Raw genomic sequence first — 25,910 nt, forward strand, 5'->3', positions numbered from 1 at the left:
TTTAACAGTCAGACCATAGTCAGACTGTCATTGTATTTCATTGTAATTTGCATAGAGCAACACTCCGTGTTGCTCTTTGGTAATTTGTAAGCACCAACTAAGAACGGTCTTCTAGACAGGTCTTGCTACAACAGTAGTAGTGTTACGTCAGCCTAAGGCCTTAAAGGCATAAACTAACTGAATTTGGGCCCACTTTTTTCGATTTTTGAATATTTTAAAATATTTTACGATTTATTTATTTTGATATGTTTTATTTGTTCATCGTTTGTTCGTTATTGTTCGAATGTAACAATTGTTTGTTCGTCTGATATTTATAATAAGTTATTATAATTACTTAAATAAATGTTCATACTCAAGTTGAACTCCATTACAAAAACTATATAAAAAAACAATTTCGCTCAGAATAATTAATTTTTATTAATTATCGTTTGTTCGACTACTATTGATGATTATTCGATCATAAAGACAATTAAATCCACTGCGGAAAATAGGCCTTTTCAAGTTCACGCCAAAGGGCTAGCGTTGTCGCACCGAAGACGCTACTATCCGTCTTCGGCTTGTGTATTTCAAAGCCAACAGCTGGATGATTATCACGCCATCGGTTGGTCTTATAAGTTCCAAGCTAGTAGTGGAATTATCCCTTACTAGCTTCTTACGACAACCACGGAAGAGAGGGGATGGATATATTCTTTACTAAACCACACAGCACGTCCAGAGCCGAAGACGTCACGGAACGATATTTCATTACACAAATTGATGTTTCGAAGATAAAAATTAAGAATTTAATTATTTTCATGATTGAACAATCATCAATAGTGATCGAACAAATGATAATTTATCAAAATTAATTCATCTGAGCGACAAAAATAAAGATACAAAGCGACAAAAATAAAGATATAAAATAAGAAAGATAAGATAAATATAAATAAAAGACGAAAAAATATTTTTTTACATTCGAACAATAACGAACAAACTACGAACAAATAATTAAAAAATAATAAAAAAATCGAAATTAGTGGGGCCAAATTCAGTCGTCGGCTCGGCATTAGGCTTACTAGCTCTCACCATTGAAAATTTGAAATTGTACTCCGTTGCAAGACCTGTATATAAGACCGTATTTGTAAGTCAAACTCCTTGACTCTGGTCACAAATTATTTGTAATTTTGTAGCACTGCAGCTCACTTGTCAGATTGTATTACAAAAAATTCGAAATTTATTTGAAAACAAAACTTTGGATTGCGGACCCAAAACATTTAAAAAATAAAAAAATGACTCCAGACATAAATGAAATTGGATCTAAAAAAGTGAAAAGTATTCCTAGCGGTGAGGTGAGTAAAATTTAAATATTATGAAATAAAATTAATTAAAAACAGTTGATTTATTTTATTTTATTAAATTTAAATACTTATAAAACAGTTTTATTACTAGAAATCATGAATTTTAAGTTTTAGAAGTTTATTGAATATTGCATTTGGACGTAAGTTAGGCGTTCTTTGACCTAAAAATCTATACACCTTGAAGTGCAATAAAAATGTTTTCGTAATTATACGTTTGTTTTTCATAATTTTATTTTTATTGTGATAGTATGATTTTTATAATTATTGCGTTAGTGTTTTGAGAAATCCGTTTAACGCAGCACTTAATAATAAAATACTGTGATTATTATTATTTTTTTTATTATTATTTTCGTATTTTGTTTATAAATTAGTTAATAATAGCTTTTTGAAAATTATATGATTTTAAGAAAAATTATCTGTAAAAAAAATGGTGAATGACTCCAGTCTTATCAATAATTGTACTAAACAGCTCATATTTTATGCAATAGATATCTGATATTAGACATACTTTAGGCAGATAACTTTTTTATCTTGCTGAACTTTAAAATTAGGTCTCATAAACATTACTTAAGTATTTTCACGATAAAATTGAGCAAAATATTTCTTTATTAAATTGTATCGTGAGGAGGACCCAAATTAATTGTTGTTTATAAAAAAATTGAATTAATAAAACTTTATTTTTGGAAGCATTGAAAAGTATAATTTGTACTTTGGTGGTCACTTGGAGGCTGAGAAACCTCCTCACAATTCAGGCTGTTTCAAGCAACACTCCCTTTTGAATCTGACTCTTGATCTAACAGTCAAGTGAGAGTTTCTTAAGGTGGTTGAAACTCTTCTCTAATAGACCATTGACCGACACAACAATAGAAGAAACTTATTGTTGAGTCTACATTTCACATACACTAATCTCGTGGGCAAGGTCTAAATATTTACTTAATTTTTTTTTCTGTATTTACGAGATTACCATCATATGAAACTGTAACAACAGTTTTGTCAACTGTCAACAGTTTTGCTCGGTATGTTTATTGTTCTATTAGCATTATTATTTTTAAAACATATATTAATTATTTTTATTGTTATAATTATTATTATTATAGCATAATAAACAACACACTTAAGTCTTAATAAATTCATGATTACTTAAAAAAAATTAAAAATAAATAAACTTATGATATCCACATGTATAGGTACTTAAATATCTGTTTATTTTTGTGGCTATAATCCTCGAATTACTACATTCTTAATTTTTGATTACTTTTAAAATATCTACCTACCTTACTTAAGCTATTTTAAACATTATTTGTTGTATAATATAAATACTTAAAAAAAACAGGCTTTATATACCAACATGGGTAGGCCTACAATAAAAAAAGAATTATGAAAATTAGACTTCTGTAAAAAGTTATGCGTGGTCATACCTTACAATCAGTGAGTGAACAATCAATCATGTTTACCTACCCTTAGGGTTGGGTTTTTATTTTAAAATTTTGGGACCAACTTCGGGGTATACTCTTTCCAATAAAAAAAGAATTATCAAAATCGGACTACTCTGTAAAAAGTTATGCGTGGTCACACATAACAAAAATATACGCGTTGACTTGAGAACCTCCTCCGTTTTTTCGTCGGTTAAAAAAAGCAGGAGGTTCTCAATTCAACTGTATTTTTTTTTGTGTGTTACCTCAATTTTTACTGTACCTCTGGTGTACCGATTTTTATGATTCTTTTTTTTAAACTTTAAGCTGGTACTTGTCTTGTGGTACTGTGTGTAATAATGCGTATTTTATTGACAATTTTTTGGACTATCTACATTGTATTACTTCTCGATATAATTAAAGTCAGCTTTTTAAATTTTTTAGCAAAGAATTTATAATGTCTATGGTAGATGTATATAATACACAGGCCAAAGACGGGCAGCAGCGTCTTCGGTGTTTCCTAGTATAGCTCCCCCTACACCCTCCGCCCTCCACCCCCAAAAACCCCATAATTCGGTTTTACTTAATCTAAAGCTTAGCCCACACATGAGTTCGCGACATTTTTGGCGTGAATTTGTGGAGGCCTATGTCCAGTAGTGGATTGCGATAGGCTGAAGTGATGATGAAGTGATGGTAGTGCGTAGTAGAAAATACGTGCAAAAATGTTACAGTAAAACAAAGTTTTGATTATTTTTAATATCATGTAGTATCACGATAGTTAAAAGATCGATACAAATGTGATAGCCCATTATCTCAAGGTATGTGTCCAATGCCTGATAACTAGAGGTTTAAATTGATAACCGAAATATTTTTAACTAACCCATTTTACGTACCTAGGCGACTTCAATTTATTTTATTGGGATTACTTAAATTTTATTTAAATATCTGTTAATCCTTGTTATGTTTGTTTGATTGATTTATTCGGCCTATAACATCCTACTCTTGAGTATAGGTGTAAGAAAGATCTCGAAGAGCTTAATTTTCCACGCTCCTTCACTCCGGCTTGGCGGATATATTCCCCACTGTGAGTAAAGATCTATTTATCTATAGGTGTCTATGATAACACGTGGGAAGTATAACGTGCTCTCTGGCGTACAATGGGTCTTCCACAAGGATGAACATCCTGCCCGAAAATAAATATTTGTACAAATACAACTACACACACACTGTATACAGTCTCTCCAGCTACTACCGATACTATCCCAGCGTTCATAGAACTTGCAACTACCTTCGGCACTCGGTGTGAATAACACAAAGTTGTTATTTCCTTTTATTATTCCCAATAAGATTTATTTTATTTTCTATTGCAGTCGGTCGAGATAAAGAGTTTTTGGCAGGATCAAAATGTCGCCATTATTTTCTTTCGTCGCTGGGGATGTATGTTCTGCAGGTTGTGGGCTAAGGAGGTGAGTTTATATATTAGTAATAATATTTGTACATTAGATTTTGTTTTTTAAATCTAATTTCTGTCGAGAATTTAACTGAATGAAATTAAGAAAGAATGATATTATTCAAGTAGACTATAAAAGCCCTTTGTAACCGTCATTTTACAAATTAAAGTTAATATGTTTATATTAATAAATTATATTTTAAGTTAATTTACCACCGATTCGAAACGTAGATTCCGCAGAGATGAAACTCCGCAGTTACTTTTGTGAAAACTGTCTTCAGTTGAAGAAGACCTTCCGTAAAAAAATGTTCCAAGCTCGGCAAAAACCAGCTCTCTAGGAAAAGGGATGTAGCTATTCACCACGGTTCTACAGTGCGGATATTTGGTGGATTGTTTCTCGATCATATGTAATGATTGCTATCCGGGGTCTATGATAACAAAAGGGACCGACGGCTTTTAGTACTTTTTTAGCTAGGACCACTTAGACTTGAATACGAATATTGAAAGTGATACAAATTTTCTATGTTAAATTTCATAGTCCTTTAAAATCAATATTTTCGTGACATTTAATAATTAATTTATTAATTGTTAATTTAAAGTTTTCGTTTTTTTATGTATATTTTACGTATATTACAGTTGGGAGAAATCGCACCGATCCTCAAGAAGAATAACATAAGACTTATCGGTATTGGTGTCGAAGATGCTGGTTCTAAGGAGTTTATCGATGGAAAGTTTTTCGATGGAGGTTCGTATTGGGTAATACTAAAATAATTAAACAAGCTATAGGTATCGCCGTATCGGCACGGATATTGAACGCTTGGTGACAGAGTGATTTGTTTTTTTTATTGGTTTGCATCGGGCAGAGGGCGGAAAAAGAAAAAAGCTTTGTTCAGTGTTGTTTGCTCACAAACGAAACAAAACCAACTTCAATTAACATCGACGAGTGATACGATACAAGGTCGAAACATAATCATTGAAATACGCATTATTAGAAATATGTTGTTTTTGTAGTTTTAGGCGAGTTACACTCATTATAATGAAACAACTTTTTCCGAGGATTCCCGTGATAATTGTTGCTGTAAAGTATCCGAAACGTCGGGGATATAAAAAACCTAATAAACCTTATAGTTGTTTGAAAAAAATAATCGCCAATATCGGTACACTCAGTAAAAAATTATGAGATAGTTATAAAAGTTAGACCATAAAAACTAGTAACATACCTATTTATATTCATATTTAATTATAAACTAATAGTACGAGATCTGGCATAAGGAATATAAGTGTTTAATGAAAATGATCCTGTACGTACTACGTTAACTAAGGTAAGGGCACATCAGGAAATTTCCTGCTAAAAATATGGAGCAGCCTGACTGCGGAAGTACCTTACAGAAGATCAAAGCTAAATAATACTGATTTCAAGCAGTATTGTTTTTTGTTAGTGAGTAAGGTGACCAGATCTCCTGGGAGAATGGAGAATAGGGTCGGCAACGCGCTTGCGATGCTTCTGGTGTTGCAGACGTCTGTAGGTTAGGGCAACCGCTTACCATCAGGTGAGCCGTACGCTCGTTTGCCGACCTAGTTATATATAATATATAAAAAAAAGTGTGCAAGGTAATACGATCGACATATATCTGAGAGGTTGCCTAATGAACTAGCGTATAGGTTGCCTAGCGAACTAGGTAATTTAGTCCTACATAAATCGTCCCACGAGCGTGAAAGAACTGTTATGATTTAAAATGAAAAGACGGTTTATGCATGTCTAACTTACCTTTTTATCTAGTTTTTTAATTAATTTACGTTGTCTGAACGCGTTTCAATTAGGCAACGTATCAGATATATGTTGATACATGTATTATCTTGTATATGTTACTGGATTATTTTCATTAAATACATGAGGGTTTATTCCTTAAGCCGGATCCTAGACTATAAGTAGATTTATGACAGTCAGTGTTGCATGCAAGACAGAAAACAGGTTATTCTTTTTCCTAGTTAATTGTTTTTAATTGTAGCGCTTGCGCAATATGAAGCTCGGATAATTTAGGGCTGTCAGATATAAAAAAAAACAAGGGAGAAAATTCTGGTCATTGTATTTGAAATTTAAGAAATAAATTATCTAATATATAAAATTCTCGTGTCGCGGTGTTTGTAGTTAAACTTCTCCGAAACGGCTTGACCGATTCTCATTAAATTTTGTTTGCATATTGGGTAGGTCCGAGAATCGAACAACATCTATTTTTCATCCCCCTAAATGTTAAGGGTAGTCCACCCCTAATTTTTTTTTTAATTTTTAGATAAATTGTTTATTTTTTATTTTATTATGATTTGGTGTTGAAAAATACATACAACCCTAAATTTTCACCTTTCTACCACTAACCCCTATTTTTAAACAGCGTTTAGCGGCAAGATAACTTTTGCCGAGTCAGCTAGTATAGTCTATAATAAAATAAAGCTTGTAGCGGGTGGGGGGTAGTATTAACTATTAATCGAATCTGTTTTTCCTGTTTTAAGTTACTAATATTATTAACTTCAAATAAGTATGCTATTACTACTCTACTATATTTGTACTTTAATTTTAAATGTTAGGCAATCATTTTTCAAACATATTTTGTCATGTGTGCTACTTGTTGAACTATGAAACTATTTTCGCAACTTAGAGTCTGATAAGTTTATTGCGACAACCCTATTATTAAAAACGTTGAATCGTAATTAAAGCATTTAAAGTAGAACTGTCTGATGTTGATGGTATAGGTATCTAGTCTATATTTAGATTCATTAATGGCTCTGATAGGGAAAAAGAGGCACATTTACATTAGAAACAATAAAACTAACGCAGCGGTACAACTTATTCTTCTGTAAATGAGAAATGATAGTCACGGACACATGATTTCGGATCTTGAATCAAATAAAAAAAAACCTTTGTTGAAATAGATTAAAGCAGTTAGAAAGGAATAAAAAATGATTATATACAAGCTTATTAAAGTAGAAGTTAGGCATTTCTTTAACTGGCCAGAATATTCAATGCATCAGAACGACCAGACATGATACAGCGTGTGATATAAAATTATTAACATACAGATACATTCATAACAACCGCTAACATCATAACTACCGTAAGCTGTCGGTCCCTGTAGTTATCATATACACTTGATAGCGATCTTTACTCATAGTAGAGTATATATTATAGGATATATATCCGCCGAAGAGAAAACCGAGAAAAACGCCTATGCCCAGCTGTGGGATGTCATAGGCTGAATCGTGACTAGGGTTGCCAGATTCAAGCAATTCATTTTCGGGATAGTTCGAGGATTACGAATTCGATCGGTTCAAAAATATACGAAAATTGATAATATTTTTTGTAAATTGCTAGAAAACTAGTAGTATTCGAAATCCGCGACAATCAACTATAAATCCTGGACACGGAAAAAGACACGTAATTCCCGGCCAAATGGCAGCCGTAATCGTGACACATACGGTTTTCTGTTCCTAAAATATCCGGCTTATTGTCTGTGTTTTAGCCAAAAGCCGATGACCGATGTACATTTTTTGTTATATACATACATATATATATATATATATATATATATATATATATATATATATATATATTATTCCTAAAATAATGTATACAATATAAATATATGTAGAAATTACATCCAGCGTTAGAGCGGAAATCGAATCCATACATCCTAAAACCGAAAGTAGGGTCAGGACCAACAGATAACAAAAACTAATTGTTGTATTTTTTTTTCCAGATCTATATTACGTCGAAGATAGGTCAACATATCAAATGCTCGGATTTAAAAGATTCAACGTGGTTTCCATAATCACATCGTTGTTCTGGAAACAGTCCAGGGAGGCGATAGCGAAAGGGAAAAGCATGGGTTTGTACATAACATTATTATATTACATAACTATATTTATTTTTGCAATAAAATAGCCCAGCATATTAGTAGACAGGCGTGTATTGTGATCCTTCGTCCATAAACATTTATGGCCAGTTTCAATACTCTATCTATCTCTAAATTTGCTTACTAGAGATAGAATTTTGACGTTAACTCCATATAAATTGTGTCAAAAATCTATCGCTAGTAAGCAAATTTAGAGATAGATAGAGTATTGAAACTGGCCATTAGAGAACCGGAGATTAATCTTTGGTCCTTAAATGTGCTATAACTGATTAAATGCGATATACCTAGAATTACTCTTAGAGCACGCCTGCACTTTTTAACCGACTTCCAAAAAAGGAGGAGGTTCTCAATTCGACTGTATTTTTTTTTTTTTTTTTATGAACTTTTGGCCGTGTGGACCGATTTCGACAATTTTTTTTTAATCGAAAGGTAGTGTGTGCCAATTGGTCCCATTTAAATGTATTTGAGATCTAATAACTACTTTTCGAGTTATATCTAATAATGCGTTTTTACTTTACGCTTTTTTCGTCGACCTACGTTGTATTATACCGCATAACTTTCTACTGAATGTAACCGATTTTGATAATTCTTTTTTTGTTGGAAAGGGGATATCCCTAGTTTGGTACCATGATAACGAAACTAGGATCTGATGATGGGATCCCAGAGAAATCGAGGGAAACTCTCGAAAATTCGCAATAACTTTCTATTGGATGTACCGATTTTGATAATTCTTTTTTTGTTGCAAAGGGGACATCCGTAGTTTGGTACCATGATAAAGAAACTAGGCACTGATGATGGGATCCCAGAGAAATCGAGGGAAACTCTCGAAAATCCGCAATAACTTTTTACTGGGTGTACCGATTTTGATAATTTTTAATTTAATCAAAAGCTGATGTTTATCGTGTGGTCACATATAAATTTTATCGAGATCTGAAAACTGCTTTTTGAGTAATCTTTGATAACGCGTAGTTACTTGACAATTTTTTCGTTGATCTACGTTGTATTACTCGTCGATGTAATTGAAGTCGGTTTTTTTTTTCGTTTGTGAGGAAACACAATTATTATCTTAGTCTTCTTGCCCAAAGGTTGTTTTTCTGTGAAAATGTGGTTTTTTCTCTGTTAACTCAGTTTCATACGAGTTAATCTATATTTGATTAGCTTTGTAAAATTGAGGCCCATTTTGTACTTTAAAGTGTAAGGAGTTAATTTCAACAATGATAGGTTTATACAACGATTTGACGGGTGATGGATTACAAAATGGCGGCGCCATCTTGATGAAAATTGGCGGGAAAATATTAAACCATTACGTACAGAATACACCTACAGAACGTTTAAGAAATTTAGTTATTGCAAAGGTTATTTATTATCAAAGACCTTATTTTATAGAAGTAAGCCACATGGTAGTAAATTGGAAAGATTTTCAAATTTTAGTTAACCTTCTCTTATGTGTATAATACAGACTATGTTGGCGTATATCAAGATGTATACTTAGTTCCACAGAATATTAATTTAAGGCCAGTTTCACAGATTGTGGATAAAGTTTATCCTGCACATAAGCTACGAATAGAATCAAGGCAAGGCAATCTGTGAAATAGGCCCTTAGTATTTTTTTTTATATCAGTGGTATTATTAGTATAGACTCAATTTGTATGTAGTTTTTAAGTAGTTTTGTATTAGTTTTTTTTTTGTCTGTAATTAGGACTAGGTGGTGATTTAAAAGGAGATTGGGTGCAGACGGGCGGTGCTTTGTTAGTGGAAAAGGGCGGGAAAGTCCTCCGCCATTTTGCGCAGACGGGACCGAGTGATCATTTGTCGAATAAAGATATTTTGAAGGTTAGTAATGTAGTCTTGTATGCTTAGGTATAATTTTAGTTATTATTTTTTATTATATCCCTGAATTGTATAAATAGTTTTCCGTGTTTCATTTTATTGAGTTATTTTTTTGTTTTTATACATTTTTATTACTATGTACTGTGTGGGTACGGTACTAAGGAATATAGCCACTCCCTCTCTTCCCGTGGGTGTCGTAAGAGGCGACTAAGGGATAACAAGGTTCCACTACCACCTTGGAACTTAAAAAGCCGGCCGATGGCGGGATAACCATCTAACTGTTGGCTTTGAAATACACAGGCCGAAGTTGGGCTGCAGCGTCTTCGGTGCGACAAAACCAGCACTGAGGTCACCGACCCGCCTGCCCAGCGTGGGGACTATGGGCAACACACATGAGTTCACGTCATTTTTAGCGCGAGCTTGTGGAGGCCTATGTCCAGCAGTGGACTGTATAGGCTGTAATGATGATGATGATGATACATTTTTATTTTCTTTATATTGAACTACACGATTTTTTATTATTTCATTTGTTGTACTGTATACATTTACAGAACTTTTGATGTCTGTGACTTGTGTAATTTTTTCCAAAAAAAATCTTTCAAAAATTCTTTCAATCATCCTTAACTGCCCTAGATAAGTTCTGTCTGTGTAAAGCTTTGACGGTAAACTAGTATTTCTAGATGTATTTTGAAGACAATGAATGATATTTTTAAAATACTAAAAATAAAATCACAAATTGATCTAAAACCGTTTTTTTTTACAGCTATTCGATTTGGAAAATGAATATAAAGCAGAGACAATGGCAAACCAGAAACGAGAAGAGATGGAGTGCAATGTATGTATATTTATTGTTATCAAATTATTCTTGTGTCCTGCCAAGTTTTTAAATGCCTGATTCAAATCGGGATAAATATAAGTTTTTCTTTAATTTTTGATATTAAAATAAGGAAAAAAATATTTTTACGATTATAGTGATAATTTATGGTTCCGACGCTTCTCCTTTACAGGAATAGGACCTTGGACTAGGTGGGACATTAACAGGCTGATTTAGTTAAATTAATTTCAGTCTAATTACTTTTAATTATATCTTTAACATTTTAATTACAAAAAAATATCTACTATTAAATTAACCAATTTTAGTAGAATCATGGCATTAAAGTAGAAAATAAACAACCTTTCCTGTGGAAAAACTCCGATATAAAATGTTAAGTTCCATTGGGGATCTTGATAGATCTATCTGGATCGAAAAATGCCCGGATAATAATTGTATTTAACGTTATAACGTGTCAAATTTGAATAAAGTATTTGGAATTCCTGTTTCAAATACACAATAGTTTACAATAATTTCCCATAAATCATGGTTTGTCAGGGTCTATCTATCTTTATAACATGAGGTCGATTGTAGTTAGATAATTAACGTGGTATCACAAACTTTCCAATTTTCAGACAGAGGCGGCATCATAAGCCATGGCGAATGATTCTACGGGAGTGCCCTCTTACTCCCATACACAATATATGGGCTGAGAGACGATGTAAGCAAAGCCAGGTCTAATTACTAGAGTATTAATCTAATTTTATTAAAAATTAAATGTGTTTTATACGGTGATGGTGTAAATTATACATTTGTGGCCGTGCAAGTGATATCAAAGAGACGGTGTGAAGATTTAATATTAAATATAATGCTAAAATATTTAACAAATAATTTGAAATTACTTGCATCTATATTATATTCAAGGTAATGAAAAAATTAAAATGTGTATTATATGGCAATGGTGTAAATTATACAATTATGCATCTGTGGTCAGAGATCAAAATGTTTTGTATAAAGAAATGTATTGTATGTTTATTAATCAAAGAATTTTAAGTTGCTTTACCTATGTTTTCTAAATAGTCAATGTAATCTATACTATATGTACTGCTATCGACATTTATCGACTGTTATCGAGACCTATCGATTATAATTTTGACCTACTTGATAGTTTTCAATGAAAAATTGAAATGTATATTATATGATAAATTATGTAATTATACAAGTGTGGAAGTGATATTAAAGTGGCGGTGAAAATAAATATTTGATTTGATAATTAAAATTATTTACCAAAGAATTGCCAAATTGCTTTCACTGATTTGATAATGACTGATATGGCCAAAGATAATTTGTTTATGTTGAACATTTTAATATGTTTCAGCAATAAAAATTGTACTATTTTTTTTAAATTAATATACTATTAATTTTTATATATTAATTTTAACTTACCAAAAAAACAACTTCCAAATGTTTTAAATTGTTGTCTAAATACTTAATAAAATATATATTTTTTTTGTTTGAGACTGAATAAAAATTTTGACTAAAGAAATCATTTCTATAAAATTAATTAAAATTTTAGTATATACTATAGTATTTGTTGTGTTATTTAAAGAAAAAAAAAATTAAAATATATAATTGAGGATTAAATTATACAATTATACGTTCATGGCGGTATTGTAAAAAGTATTTTAAAAATGTTAGACTTGTTTTAACGGTTGCCGTTCGCTATTTGATGTATGACGATTCAACATATAAATGTTTATGAAGTATTTTTCTATCACACCATCCAATACCAGTTTATTTATTGGATATTTCTGTTCGTGTAGTTTATTAATTTTGATGAAATAGGAAGTAATGGTTTGTTTTACCTCCTGTTATTGTCTATTCGGAGCTTATATGCAAGATAAAATTTTCCTAGAACTGGTGAAACAGATCATTATTGATTAAAATATGTTACACAGCAGAATATACTTTGTAATAATGTTCTTGTTTCATTATTATTATAATAATAAAGGAATGAAATTGATGAATTTGATTATTAGGACAAAATTTTTATTATGAAATACTGTTGTAATTGATGGTACTATTTTGTATACAGGGCTATAATAAATAGTTTATTTGTTACTTCCTTTTTGTTTTATTTTCTATCCTTATTGCTGATAATTTAGAAAATTAAAATCTAGAAAATTAATCTATCAATCTTAAATTAATTTTTATATATTATACTAGCTGCTGCCCGCGACGTCGTCTGCGTGAGTGCTATACAGCACCAAAAATACCTACGATTATACCTTTTAAAATAACATTCATTTACCTGTTTCTTCTTTACATTTCATATCTACAGAAAAATCTTATAGATGGCGCTGCTTTAAAATTGTCTTGTCTACTTATATTTATTTAATAATGTTTATCGGTTTATTTACTTACTATTGCGTGATTTTTATAGTGTGAAGCTAGCTTATAGCATGGTTATTAACATAATAACAACAACATTTAAATATGCGTCGTTAGATTACACGTTGTTACAGAATGCGTTGAAGAAATAAAGGTTCACTGCTCGTTCCCCGTAGGTGATAGCGTAATAATTTGTAGCCTATATGTTGACCCGACTTCTTAGTAATATTCGTGCCAAATTTGAAGTAAATCCATGCAGTACTTTTTGAGTTTATCCCGGACATACATACAGACAACCTTCTAATCTCTTAAAAATTCTAAAAACTATATTTTTGGCTTCGGTATCGAGTCTAGATCACACCCCAAGTATTCTTTTAAAAAAATATTCAATGTACAGTTTTGACTTTCCTACTATTTTATTATATGTATAGATAGATTATTATCTCTGCATCAAATATTAAACAACGGAAATATGTGATTAATATTTTAATGGCAAAATTTTTAAAAATAAATATACAAAAAAAAAAGAAAGAAAAATTGCAAGTAAGTTATTATTCCTCACACGTGTTTCGGCACATTTTTCCTAAACTACATCATTGAAGGTTGTTTGGAAGAGAACGCTATAAGCGATAAGGCCGCCTTTGCATACTCCTTTGTTTTGTATCTAATGGTTCTAAATCATCTTTTTTTGTGTGCAATAAAGTTTTAATAAAAAAAATAAAAAAAAAAAATGTTTATAAAGTTATTAAATGTAATATATTAATGCTTTATTTCTATTAAATTTACATATAAAAATAAAAAAAGTGTGTGTCAGCTCAGCCGCACGACTGGAGTTTGCTCCTTTAGCTCAACTGTCTAAATAGGTACAAAAAAGGCTTGCTAGTTTAAGAAAAAGATTAATACCATACCAAATGGTAAATAAATGAATCAAATAACGCCATCTATCGGAACCCAATGGGTTTGCGTTACGAGAAACGCAACGAAGTAATTAGTTCAGTAGATTTTACTTATCATATTTTTTTTTCATACCGGGGGCCTTATATGATAATCGATTTTTATGAAGTAAACTTCAAAAATAAATAAATATTTTATAACATACACACGGTCGTCTATTCCTATGGTAAACTTTGTATTTACTGGACCGATGTTTTTTGCTAATAAATGGCACCTAAATATGTGCCCTACACACAAACATTGCAAGTAACAGTCAACCGACTACACATTTCAATGTATATTCTACATAATTCTTGGATATAATTATTTTGCCTCCAAGTCACAACACTTATATTATTTTAGTAATATTCTTGATGGAAGACGAATTGTCCTTTTTATGATTTTTGTGTTTCCGAGACGCAGTAGCAATAAACATTTTACGATGTTTACCTCGTGCAGCGACACTACACTTGTTCAACGTAGGCGAGAGATAGAATAAACTTCTATTCGTTGCGTCATAGTAAACAATATTATTGTCGCCATCAAAGACTAATTTGAAAGGCGATATTTTGTTAAATGCACCAATTTCTACTAATTTGCCAGTCCTATAACTTAAACAGTAAACACCTCTCGTGTAAGGCTGTATGAAGTAAGCGTTCCCATTATTATCTGTGGTTAAAGAGTATATTTCATCCTCGAATATTTCAGCTTTTTTCGCGCCTTTTCTCAAAACGCGTGTGACGTAATTGCTCATAAAATAAATATCTCCTTTTTTATCGATAATAAAGTCGTCGATTTGGTACTCAGCTAATTCTGGAATATCCTTGAATTTCCTATCTACATACGTGTATAAGCCTTTCTTTCGGAATTCCGTGTAATACAACTTATCTTCGTACTGTATATGCCATATTGTTTTATCTTTGATTCCGAACAGAGCTGTGGTGTTTTCTATAGGGTTATATTTATAAATTCCTTGGGCTCCTGATGTATACAGATCTCTCGTGGATTGGTCGACAGCTCGACCAAAAGTAAAACCTGTGTTGGGTATATTAGTTAATTTAACTTTTTCTAAATCGAAAGCTCCAGTAAAGTCCATTGATTGGTTGTTTTGATAATGAAAATAAAGAAGATTTACGTTCCTGTCAACGGCTAGTTGTCCTGAGAATTTGTGCCCTTTTAAAATTGTCGAGCGTTTGTAGCAAACCGAGTTTAAGCAAGCGTGACAGGATATTCTTCTGGCGGATGTTATGTATGTAATGTTGAACAGAATCGATAATGTTAGGAATGATTTCATTTTGAATCTGTAATAGAAAATATAATCATTAAGGTATAAATGAAAAAAAAAATGCGCAGTATGTATGGATGTGTTAGAAGAACACGAAAAAAAAATTAGTAAGAACAATTTATTTTTACATAAACTACTACAGTATTATATATTTATAAATAATGATGTAATGCCCTTTACATTCAAAGGTGACAACTAGTGGGGATCTAACTTGTGACCGCCAGCTTAACTGCCAGTGCTATTGCGCAGCGGCCAACGAGACGTCAAAATACAAATAATGACGTGAATGTTATTCGTCTACAAGTTTGATATACGATAGTTATAATTTTAAATTAGTATTTTGCTTAATTTAGGCGATACCATGCAAATACAAAAAAAAACTGAAACGATTGAACTTTTAAAAATTAAGAAAAAAACGGAGCAACTTACTGATACACAAATAAAAAAAAATTAACAATATTTCACAGAACTATTACACCAATTTCAATTTCCTTATAATTTATTAATTTAAAATTAGGACAGAGCGAACAGAAAAGGTTCCACAACAACGAAAAAAAAAAAAAAACAATCAACACTTCAAAATAAGAATAAGCAAATTTTAAAACTATCTACCATTATGCAGCGTAAAAATACTAATATTGAATACAATAATTCAAGATCAAACACGATACTAAACTATCAAAAGAACGGGAGTATTGTTTTGAAATAATATTTACTTGACATACGACCTCTGTGTTCAGCTTATCGTAAACATGTGTTTACTTTTGAATTTGCCTGTATTACAAAATAAATTATATATTGTTTAAAGAAGACAAATATTTGTAATTTTTTTATTATTATCGATCTAAATTTCTATTATCATGGCACGAAGTGTCGCAGGACCGATGGCCGTTGGAGCAGACGTGTCCTGGAGTGGAGACCGCATCTAGGCAAACTCAGTGTGGGACGTCTTCCGGCCTGCTGGACCAACGATCTACATAAGATTGCCGGTGTAGGTTGGATGAGGATTGCGGAAAACCGGGATGTCTGGCGCGAATATGGGGAGGCCTATGTCCAGCTGTGGACTAGGATAGACTGAAGTGAGTAAGTGATGGCGCGAAGTCGATCGAAAAAGCGCCATTTTTTAACTTTCCTTCATTATTTTTGTATACGTTTAACATCACATAGTCATCGTCTGTTGCTAGGATAAGCATTTTTTTAGTTGTGTTTTAGGTAACAGTCGACTAATCTGTCAGAAGAGAGAGAGTGAAGACTAATAAATACTTACTGTAAAGTGAAACAAATTAGTATCATGTAAAGAGTACCACAGCGCGCTTATAATGTATGAATTATCCACTAATTCAAAAGCGACTTGTCGCAGTAATCTCTAAATAATGTCGCCATAGTACAGCATGCTTTTACGACCCCTCATAACTCGTGCCGATGTGCTATCAACGCAGAAAACCACGTGAGTAGCAATCCGACATATGTTATATTTTTTTTCCAGTTCAAAGACCTTCTTTTATAATCTATTATAATGTTGTGTGTGTCTTTTGTTCGTTCCCAAATACCAAATTAAATTTATAGCGACAAGTGATAAAATGTGAAGATCTTAACATTGAAGTCAATTAAATACGCATTATTTTGAACAAAGCAAACTCTTATCTAGCTTTAATTTAAATAAGATCATAAATGACAATCATAATCTTTCGAATACAAAAAGAACCATTAAAATCGGAACACCCAGTAAAAAGTTGAGAAGTAACATACATAAAAATTACCATCGAAATGAGAACCTCTACCTTTTTTTGAAGTCAAGAACAGATTGATACAACTGCGTCGTGGGAATTGTATCTCAATTTTACTTTAGAACCTGGGTACTGGAACGCCGCAATGCAGTCTGTATTTGCAGTGTTCGAGAACGATCAATCAAATTAAACGCGACGTATCACTAACCAGTTAAAATGGTATACTATGGCTCAAACTGTATAAAGCAGTTTGTCAGCTCTTGGTATAAGCTTTCTTAAGACTTGTTTTTACACAACATAATTATATCTGCATAAGTTCATAGATAATACGAACAGCATATTTAATTCATAAACCCGCCCAAACGCCGCCTGCCTGCCTGCCTGCCTGCCTGCCTGCCTGCCTGCCTGCCTGCCGCCTGCCGCCTGCCGCCTGCCGCCTGCCGCCTGCCTGCCTGCCTGCCTGCCTGCCTGCCTGCCTGCCTGCCTGCCTGCCTGCCTGCCTGCCTGCCTGCCTGCCTGCCTGCCTGCCTGCCTGCCTGCCTGCCTGCCTGCCTGCCTGCCTGCCTGCCTGCCTGCCTGCCTGCCTGCCTACCTGCCTGCCTGCCTGCCTGCCTGCCTGCCTGCCTGCCTGCCTGCCTGCCTGCCTGCCTGCCTGCCTGCCTGCCTGCCTGCCTGCCTGCCTGCCTGCCTGCCTGCCTGCCTGCCTGCCTGCCTGCCTGCCTGCCTGCCTGCCTGCCTGCCTGCCTGCCTGCCTGCCTGCCTGCCTGCCTGCCTGCCTGCCTGCCTGCCTGCCTGCCTGCCTGCCTGCCTGCCTGCCTGCCTGCCTGCCTGCCTGCCTGCCTGCCTGCCTGCCTGCCTGCCTGCCTGCCTGCCTGCCTGCCTGCCTGCCTGCCTGCCTGCCTGCCTGCCTGCCTGCCTGCCTGCCTGCCTGCCTGCCTGCCTGCCTGCCTGCCTGCCTGCCTGCCTGCCTGCCTGCCTGCCTGCCTGCCTGCCTGCCTGCCTGCCTGCCTGCCTGCCTGCCTGCCTGCCTGCCTGCCTGCCTGCCTGCCTGCCTGCCTGCCTGCCTGCCTGCCTGCCTGCCTGCCTGCCTGCCTGCCTGCCTGCCTGCCTGCCTGCCTGCCTGCCTGCCTGCCTGCCTGCCTGCCTGCCTGCCTGCCTGCCTGCCTGCCTGCCTGCCTGCCTGCCTGCCTGCCTGCCTGCCTGCCTGCCTGCCTGCCTGCCTGCCTGCCTGCCTGCCTGCCTGCCTGCCTGCCTGCCTGCCTGCCTGCCTGCCTGCCTGCCTGCCTGCCTGCCTGCCTGCCTGCCTGCCTGCCTGCCTGCCTGCCTGCCTGCCTGCCTGCCTGCCTGCCTGCCTGCCTGCCTGCCTGCCTGCCTGCCTGCCTGCCTGCCTGCCTGCCTGCCTGCCTGCCTGCCTGCCTGCCTGCCTGCCTGCCTGCCTGCCTGCCTGCCTGCCTGCCTGCCTGCCTGCCTGCCTGCCTGCCTGCCTGCCTGCCTGCCTGCCTGCCTGCCTGCCTGCCTGCCTGCCTGCCTGCCTGCCTGCCTGCCTGCCTGCCTGCCTGCCTGCCTGCCTGCCTGCCTGCCTGCCTGCCTGCCTGCCTGCCTGCCTGCCTGCCTGCCTGCCTGCCTGCCTGCCTGCCTGCCTGCCTGCCTGCCTGCCTGCCTGCCTGCCTGCCTGCCTGCCTGCCTGCCTGCCTGCCTGCCTGCCTGCCTGCCTGCCTGCCTGCCTGCCTGCCTGCCTGCCTGCCTGCCTGCCTGCCTGCCTGCCTGCCTGCCTGCCTGCCTGCCTGCCTGCCTGCCTGCCTGCCTGCCTGCCTGCCTGCCTGCCTGCCTGCCTGCCTGCCTGCCTGCCTGCCGCCTGCCGCCTGCCGCCTGCCGCCTGCCGCCTGCCTGCCTGCCGCCTGCCGCCTGCCTGCCTGCCTGCCTGCCTGCCTGCCTGCCTGCCTGCCTGCCTGCCTGCCGCCTGCCGCCTGCCGCCTGCCGCCTGCCGCCTGCCTGCCTGCCGCCTGCCGCCTGCCTGCCTGCCTGCCTGCCTGCCTGCCTGCCTGCCTGCCTGCCTGCCTGCCTGCCTGCCTGCCTGCCTGCCTGCCTGCCTGCCTGCCTGCCTGCCTGCCTGCCTGCCTGCCTGCCTGCCTGCCTGCCTGCCTGCCTGCCTGCCTGCCTGCCGCCTGCCGCCTGCCGCCTGCCGCCTGCCGCCTGCCGCCTGCCTGCCTGCCTGCCTGCCGCCTGCCTGCCTGCCTGCCTGCCTGCCTGCCTGCCTGCCTGCCTGCCTGCCTGCCTGCCTGCCTGCCTGCCTGCCTGCCTGCCTGCCTGCCTGCCTGCCTGCCTGCCTGCCTGCCTGCCTGCCTGCCTGCCTGCCTGCCTGCCTGCCTGCCTGCCTGCCTGCCTGCCTGCCTGCCTGCCTGCCTGCCTGCCTGCCTGCCTGCCTGCCTGCCTGCCTGCCTGCCTGCCTGCCTGCCTGCCTGCCTGCCTGCCTGCCTGCCTGCCTGCCTGCCTGCCTGCCTGCCTGCCTGCCTGCCTGCCTGCCTGCCTGCCTGCCTGCCTGCCTGCCTGCCTGCCTGCCTGCCTGCCTGCCTGCCTGCCTGCCTGCCTGCCTGCCTGCCTGCCTGCCTGCCTGCCTGCCTGCCTGCCTGCCTGCCTGCCTGCCTGCCTGCCTGCCTGCCTGCCTGCCTGCCTGCCTGCCTGCCTGCCTGCCTGCCTGCCTGCCTGCCTGCCTGCCTGCCTGCCTGCCTGCCTGCCTGCCTGCCTGCCTGCCTGCCTGCCTGCCTGCCTGCCTGCCTGCCTGCCTGCCTGCCTGCCTGCCTGCCTGCCTGCCTGCCTGCCTGCCTGCCTGCCTGCCTGCCTGCCTGCCTGCCTGCCTGCCTGCCTGCCTGCCTGCCTGCCTGCCTGCCTGCCTGCCTGCCTGCCTGCCTGCCTGCCTGCCTGCCTGCCTGCCTGCCTGCCTGCCTGCCTGCCTGCCTGCCTGCCTGCCTGCCTGCCTGCCTGCCTGCCTGCCTGCCTGCCTGCCTGCCTGCCTGCCTGCCTGCCTGCCTGCCTGCCTGCCTGCCTGCCTGCCTGCCTGCCTGCCTGCCTGCCTGCCTGCCTGCCTGCCTGCCTGCCTGCCTGCCTGCCTGCCTGCCTGCCTGCCTGCCTGCCTGCCTGCCTGCCTGCCTGCCTGCCTGCCTGCCTGCCTGCCTGCCTGCCTGCCTGCCTGCCTGCCTGCCTGCCTGCCTGCCTGCCTGCCTGCCTGCCTGCCTGCCTGCCTGCCTGCCTGCCTGCCTGCCTGCCTGCCTGCCTGCCTATTTGCGAAGATGTTTTTATAAACATGATATTAATCCTTATCTAAATAAATACGTTATTCATCACAAGTATTTAATTTAAGACAAAATTGCCTTTTACATAATTCGATTTCAATGAGTATCTTAAGAGTTCTCTGTTCCACGCGGATGAAGTCGCGCGCAGAAGCTAGTATTAATCTATAACTTTTGTATTCCCAGAGTACTAGTAGAAATTTATAATAAGTTTAATTTGAGCAAAAAAAAGGAAGTGACCGGACAATTGTGATGCAATCTTGTGGCCTATTTTATCAAAAAAAGTGTAAGTGACAGCTGCGACATGTGTCCGTAGTTAACTCCTTAAGAATGATGACGGTGATGTTTAAAAATATATCTAACTCTTTCTCGCAAGAGTTGTTTCGTGGTAAAACGTAGGTATCTCTCAGTGATATACCATATAGTCTCTTGTTATTTTTTTTGTTGACTTATTTCCGGCTAGTCACACATGGCAGACAACATGAACGAATTCTTACATCTAGAGTTACCTGCGCACTTGCAAATGGCGGAATATTATCAACAAACAAACACAATTTTCATATTATGTAGATTGTTTATTTTCTATATCACAATTAGTAAATAGTGCCTATTTCAAATTAAGGGTAAGGGTTGACATCTGGGGACGACAAGTGTTTGTATTGCGACCATTGAGAATTGTAAGTCTCTATTTCTGTTATTAATTAATGATTGCTGTCTTCAACAGTCCTCTATTAATCTAAAAGTTATAGCAAAAAGAACCATAAATAATGTAATTTTCATAAAAAGGTCCATCCACGGCTTACCTGTCTAAATATTGATATGTAAAAATGTCGGTATAAAAACCTGTTGGGTATAAACCAAATTGCATCGAAATCCGTTCATTCTTCTGTCAACGTGAAACAAACAAAACATTCAATCTTTTGTGGTGGAAATCCAGCGTACGGTCTGCTTGATGGTAAACGATTACAGTAGCCTGTGGACTTGGTACTGGCTCTGTCATTCTTCCTAAAAATAAATAACAATAACAGTTGTTTAATGCTGCCAAAACTAAAGTGTAATAAATTTATTACATTGACCATTAATAATTATAAGTATTACATTGTTTTAATAAACGAAAAAAAAAAAAATTAAAAGTGCATTTCGTGTCAACATTCATACCGTAACAATGTTATTCCACGTTATTTTTATCGCTTAACATGAAATTTGTGTTAGTGTTCGCTATAATTAATTCACGAAAATTTCATAAAACGTTGGAAATAAGTCAAGAGATCCTTGTCTGGATTAAAACACGCCACGGTGGCCGCGTGCAGCTAAGTTCGCTGTTTTAAATTGAATATAATTACCAATAATGAATAAACTAACTATGGTACATAAAATGTAATAAAAATGCGGTTTTGAGTTATTGTTTCATGATTATATTGTGAACATTGGTCGCTAAGAGCGGGTACTTAACCAGTCCTTTACGGAAAATAGATGAGTTTTGTTCGATAACTAAGTAAACAGCTCCTGATTCCCATTATCAATTCATTCTTACATTCTAATTAGAATTAATGTATTTCACTATTAATAAGAAGAAGATGATTTCGCCAAAGTCACGTAGAATGGAAAAGACACAAAGGTAAATCTCCTCTTTGATGCGGTCGAGGCTAGAAGCTAGGCGAGAAATACCTAGTAGATAATTAGATATTATTTATAAGTTATTTAAAATAAAGTATTTAGTAGCTACAATATGTACCAATTAATCTTGATATATATATATACCAAATGTATACATATTTGTCAATATTGATTGGGTTTTTTATTTTATTTTTATACGTATATTTTTTATACGTAAACAGTATATTTTATATTAATCGTGAATAAAAAAGTGACATCAAAATTAAGCAATTCTTTTATTAAATTAGTTTTAACATGACGCTTTTATTATTCTGTTAAAAGGGTTGAATTATGAATGAAGAAAGTTTGACATAGTCTGTGCGGCTCATTATTTAACTGTAGGGTAACAAACAACATTGTCCAGGACATTTATTATTTTCGGTCACAAAAATAAAATAACAATTAAACAAATTAATTGGTTTTGTTAGGTTTAAAAAGTTACTTTAACACTACTATTTGAATTACAAAGTTGTATAACTAAATTAAATCAATCATAAATAAAATGTTTTGTCGGATTAGATTGATTTTTTTGTTGAAATTCTAATGAAAATATTAAAATTTCGTCAGTGACATAATATATATATATATATAAAAAAAAAAAAAATTAAAATTAAAAAAATCTTGATATATTCGTATCATTAAAAATGTTAAAGTTTTTTTGGACTTAAAGGAAAATCATGAGTTAAAATTTTAGAACCTTCATACTGCAAACTACGATATTTGACACTTTTTTATTCCTTTCCTTAGTTCAGTTCCAAGCCAAAACAAATAACTGCAAGCGATGTTGTGGGTATAGTTAGACAATACTGAATTATTATAAAGAGCACCGATTTGATACTTTGTTTGTTTGTCACCAGTAAATTTCACGTTATCTCTGAATCAGATAAGCTAAATTGTTTTCACGGAACAGCTAAAACTATGTTAACCACGTGGGCAAAGCCATGCGCGGAAAACTTATTTTAAAATAAAATAAACAACAAAACAATTAACCAAAACTTTTGACAAATTAAAGGCTGGGTATTTAGATCATTCATTTTCGTTTTTCAAAATAATACCAAACCATTAGATTAAAAGTCATAAACACAAATCATGGTGAAACTAAATAAAGGGAAAATCCAGGAAATGAAATTATTTCGGCCTCTTTCGTCGGTCCCAGAATTTTCAGTTTCGGCCAGTGCACTTGATGTGGGTCGAGATTTTAACGAATAACGTCGTTTCGTCGCGTTTCCATTACAAAAAATTAAAAAAAAAACTTGTAAAAGTGTCATGACATCAAATTTCAGAGTTCTAATTAGATAAGTTGGTTCTTTTTACAAGTAGGGAGTATTGCAATATTACCATACTCTTCGGATCCATGTATAAAGTTAGAAAAGGAAAAATGAAATTTCATTTAATTCATTTCAAAGTTTGAGCAGGCTGTAGAATGAAATGTCATACTCGTAATATGTTTTTTTTTTATGTCACTAGGTCGGCAAACAAGCGTACGGCTCACCTGATGGTAAGCAATTACCGTAGCTTATAGACGCCTGCAACACCAGAAGTATCGCAAGCGCGTTGCCGACCCTATCCCCAATCCCCCCCAGGAGCTCTGGTCACCTTACTCACGAACAGGAACACAATAGGTACTGCTTGAAAACAGTATTATTTAGCTGTGATTTTCAGTAAGGTCGAGGTACTACCCCAGTCGGGCTGCTCCATATTTTGAGCAGGAAATTCCTGCTGTGCCCTACCTCGGTTAAATAATAGAAGGTTAATTAAAAACAGCCTTAGGAGTTTTTTCGTAACCATAAAAGTAACAACGTAAATATAAACACCGTGACATCATATTGTCCGAGGTCGGGTTCGATTACCGATTCCGATCTCGTCCCGGTCAATGACGTCGCCATTACTCGCCAACGTGTCTTAATTTAGATATATATTCACAAATTATAGGCTCGTCAGGGTTGATGAGAGTTTTGAATAATTTACACACGTAGTACCGAATACAACAAAAGTTTTCCTGCGAAAGACAACCTATTAGGCTATTCCAATGTTTTTTTTTTTTCTGCTAAGATGGTAAACAAGTATACAGTCTGTCTATTGGTAAGTGGTTAGTAAAGTCTGTGGACGCTTGCACGCACCTTGTAACGCACTTGCTGACCCTAATACCCTAATGCTCTACATTGTCAAGGACCCGGGATTTTCGATTTCAATACACAGCATCCTCAGGAGCTCTTGAGAGTAGTATTGTTTAAGTAATAAGTACGGCGTTAAGGGTTATAGTCATGTTTCAAACAAGATCAAGAAAGTAAGACAAGAAAATAGTCTAGTCTTATCTATATATTAATACGTGAAGCAAAAACTTTGTACGCCTTTTACGATAATTGCGCGGACGGAGGAGTATGTCATTTCGCATACTTATAGTTTATATAAAGAAGGAGTACAGAATGTTAATTTTTTTTTAAATTATGCATTAAAATACATTAAATCAATAAAAAAAATTACAAACACTACCATGTATCTGATACACACACGTATATATACGTTCTTTTGTTTATTATTATAGTCTAATTTCTACCAGTGGACGATTACTAGTATATATAATAAACGAATCAACGAGAAACGTAAAGAGGTCATTCGTTAAGTAGATTTTACACCTCATATTTTTTTTTCACACCGGAGACCTTATATGATAAAATTAATTAAAAAGTAAAATTAAAAAATTTAAAAAGCCCCCGACAAAAAATAAACTCTAAAAATTAAAAAACTGACCAGATCATGGCTACCTTACCATGTACTTTCAATGTCATTGAACTAACACGGTACCAAATTTCGAATCGATCGGACATAAGGAAGTAAGTCAGATTCCCTAATCAACTAGAAAAGAGCTGGTCATCTTCAAACGGTCGAACAGATTTTCATGAAACGACTAAGAACACTCGAAGTAAAATTATCTATGACACAAAAAAAAAACTAAACGAAAATCGGTTCATCCGTTTAGGAACTACGATATCACAGACAGATACACAGACACGTTAAACTTATAACACCCCTCTTGATGCGTCGGGGGCTAAAAAGAATTAGATGTAAAACATTTCATAAATATTTATTTTATTTATATACAAAAATTTTTAATACAATAATTTCTTTAAATTGCGACAACTCAATTATTATATATTATATACATACAGTATAGTACATAATTATATATTCTAACATATAGCGTGGCAATGCGTCGCCACGTTCTGTATCGCCACACCAACAATCAGGTTTACCCTCGCCAATAAATGTTTCAGATCAAAAATAGAAAAATGTGCTAACCTAGTACCGATAAAGCAGATTTTGATATAAAACTTTTTTACAGACGCTTGACTTGGGGTAAAGTTGGTGAATGCGTGACGAGAGCGTTACGAAAAATGTGATCGGGCGAGGCGAATGGAATATGAGAGGGTGATATAAGTTAGATGGAGCTAAATAAGTCGTATGGTCTAAAGCACACTCGTTTTTTTATTTTTGTTTTAGAATAAAATCTAGAGACTTTATGAAAATTGATAAATTTTATAATTATTTTAGTAAACAATTGTAATAGACGCATTGCAGTATTATTTTTTGACTACTAATTAGGTTTCATTGTTACTAACTGGCTGAAGAAAAAATGATTTTCTAAAGCAATGCGGTACATTCGATTCGTAGTATCTCAGTTATTTGCAAAGCTATTTAATTAAAACGATCTGTATACATTTATTCATATTTCTGTCGTTTGTTTCCTTTTTATCTGTTGCATCATCACAGATTAACATCCTGCTTCGTGGACAAGAAGGCGAGAAAGAAATGAAACAATTTGTACATTCAAATTTTTTTTTATATTAGTCAACAGCGAACTTCTCAAAGTATATTTATCTTT

At 36.8% G+C, this 25,910-nt stretch overlaps 2 protein-coding genes across 2 annotated transcripts; one reads left to right on the plus strand and one right to left on the minus strand.

The window, feature by feature from the left end:
- Nucleotides 1–1,268: 1,268 nt before the first annotated feature.
- On the plus strand, nucleotides 1,269–11,646 carry LOC123667413 (prostamide/prostaglandin F synthase-like). Its single transcript, XM_045601317.1, has 7 exons — nucleotides 1,269–1,328; nucleotides 4,120–4,215; nucleotides 4,836–4,944; nucleotides 7,952–8,080; nucleotides 9,807–9,940; nucleotides 10,701–10,772; nucleotides 11,384–11,646. Exons 1-7 carry the CDS (start codon nucleotides 1,269–1,271, stop codon nucleotides 11,399–11,401), a joined length of 618 nt encoding a protein of 205 aa, XP_045457273.1. The 3' UTR covers nucleotides 11,402–11,646.
- A 2,373-nt stretch (nucleotides 11,647–14,019) lies between these two features.
- On the minus strand, nucleotides 14,020–15,366 carry LOC123667414. Its single transcript, XM_045601318.1, has one exon. It carries the CDS (start codon nucleotides 15,364–15,366, stop codon nucleotides 14,422–14,424), a length of 945 nt encoding a protein of 314 aa, XP_045457274.1. The 3' UTR covers nucleotides 14,020–14,421.
- Between the last annotated feature and the right edge of the window lie 10,544 nt (nucleotides 15,367–25,910).

This window comes from Melitaea cinxia, chromosome 28 (assembly GCF_905220565.1).
Source record: "Melitaea cinxia chromosome 28, ilMelCinx1.1, whole genome shotgun sequence".
In the NCBI taxonomy this organism is placed as follows: Eukaryota; Metazoa; Arthropoda; class Insecta; order Lepidoptera; family Nymphalidae; genus Melitaea; species Melitaea cinxia.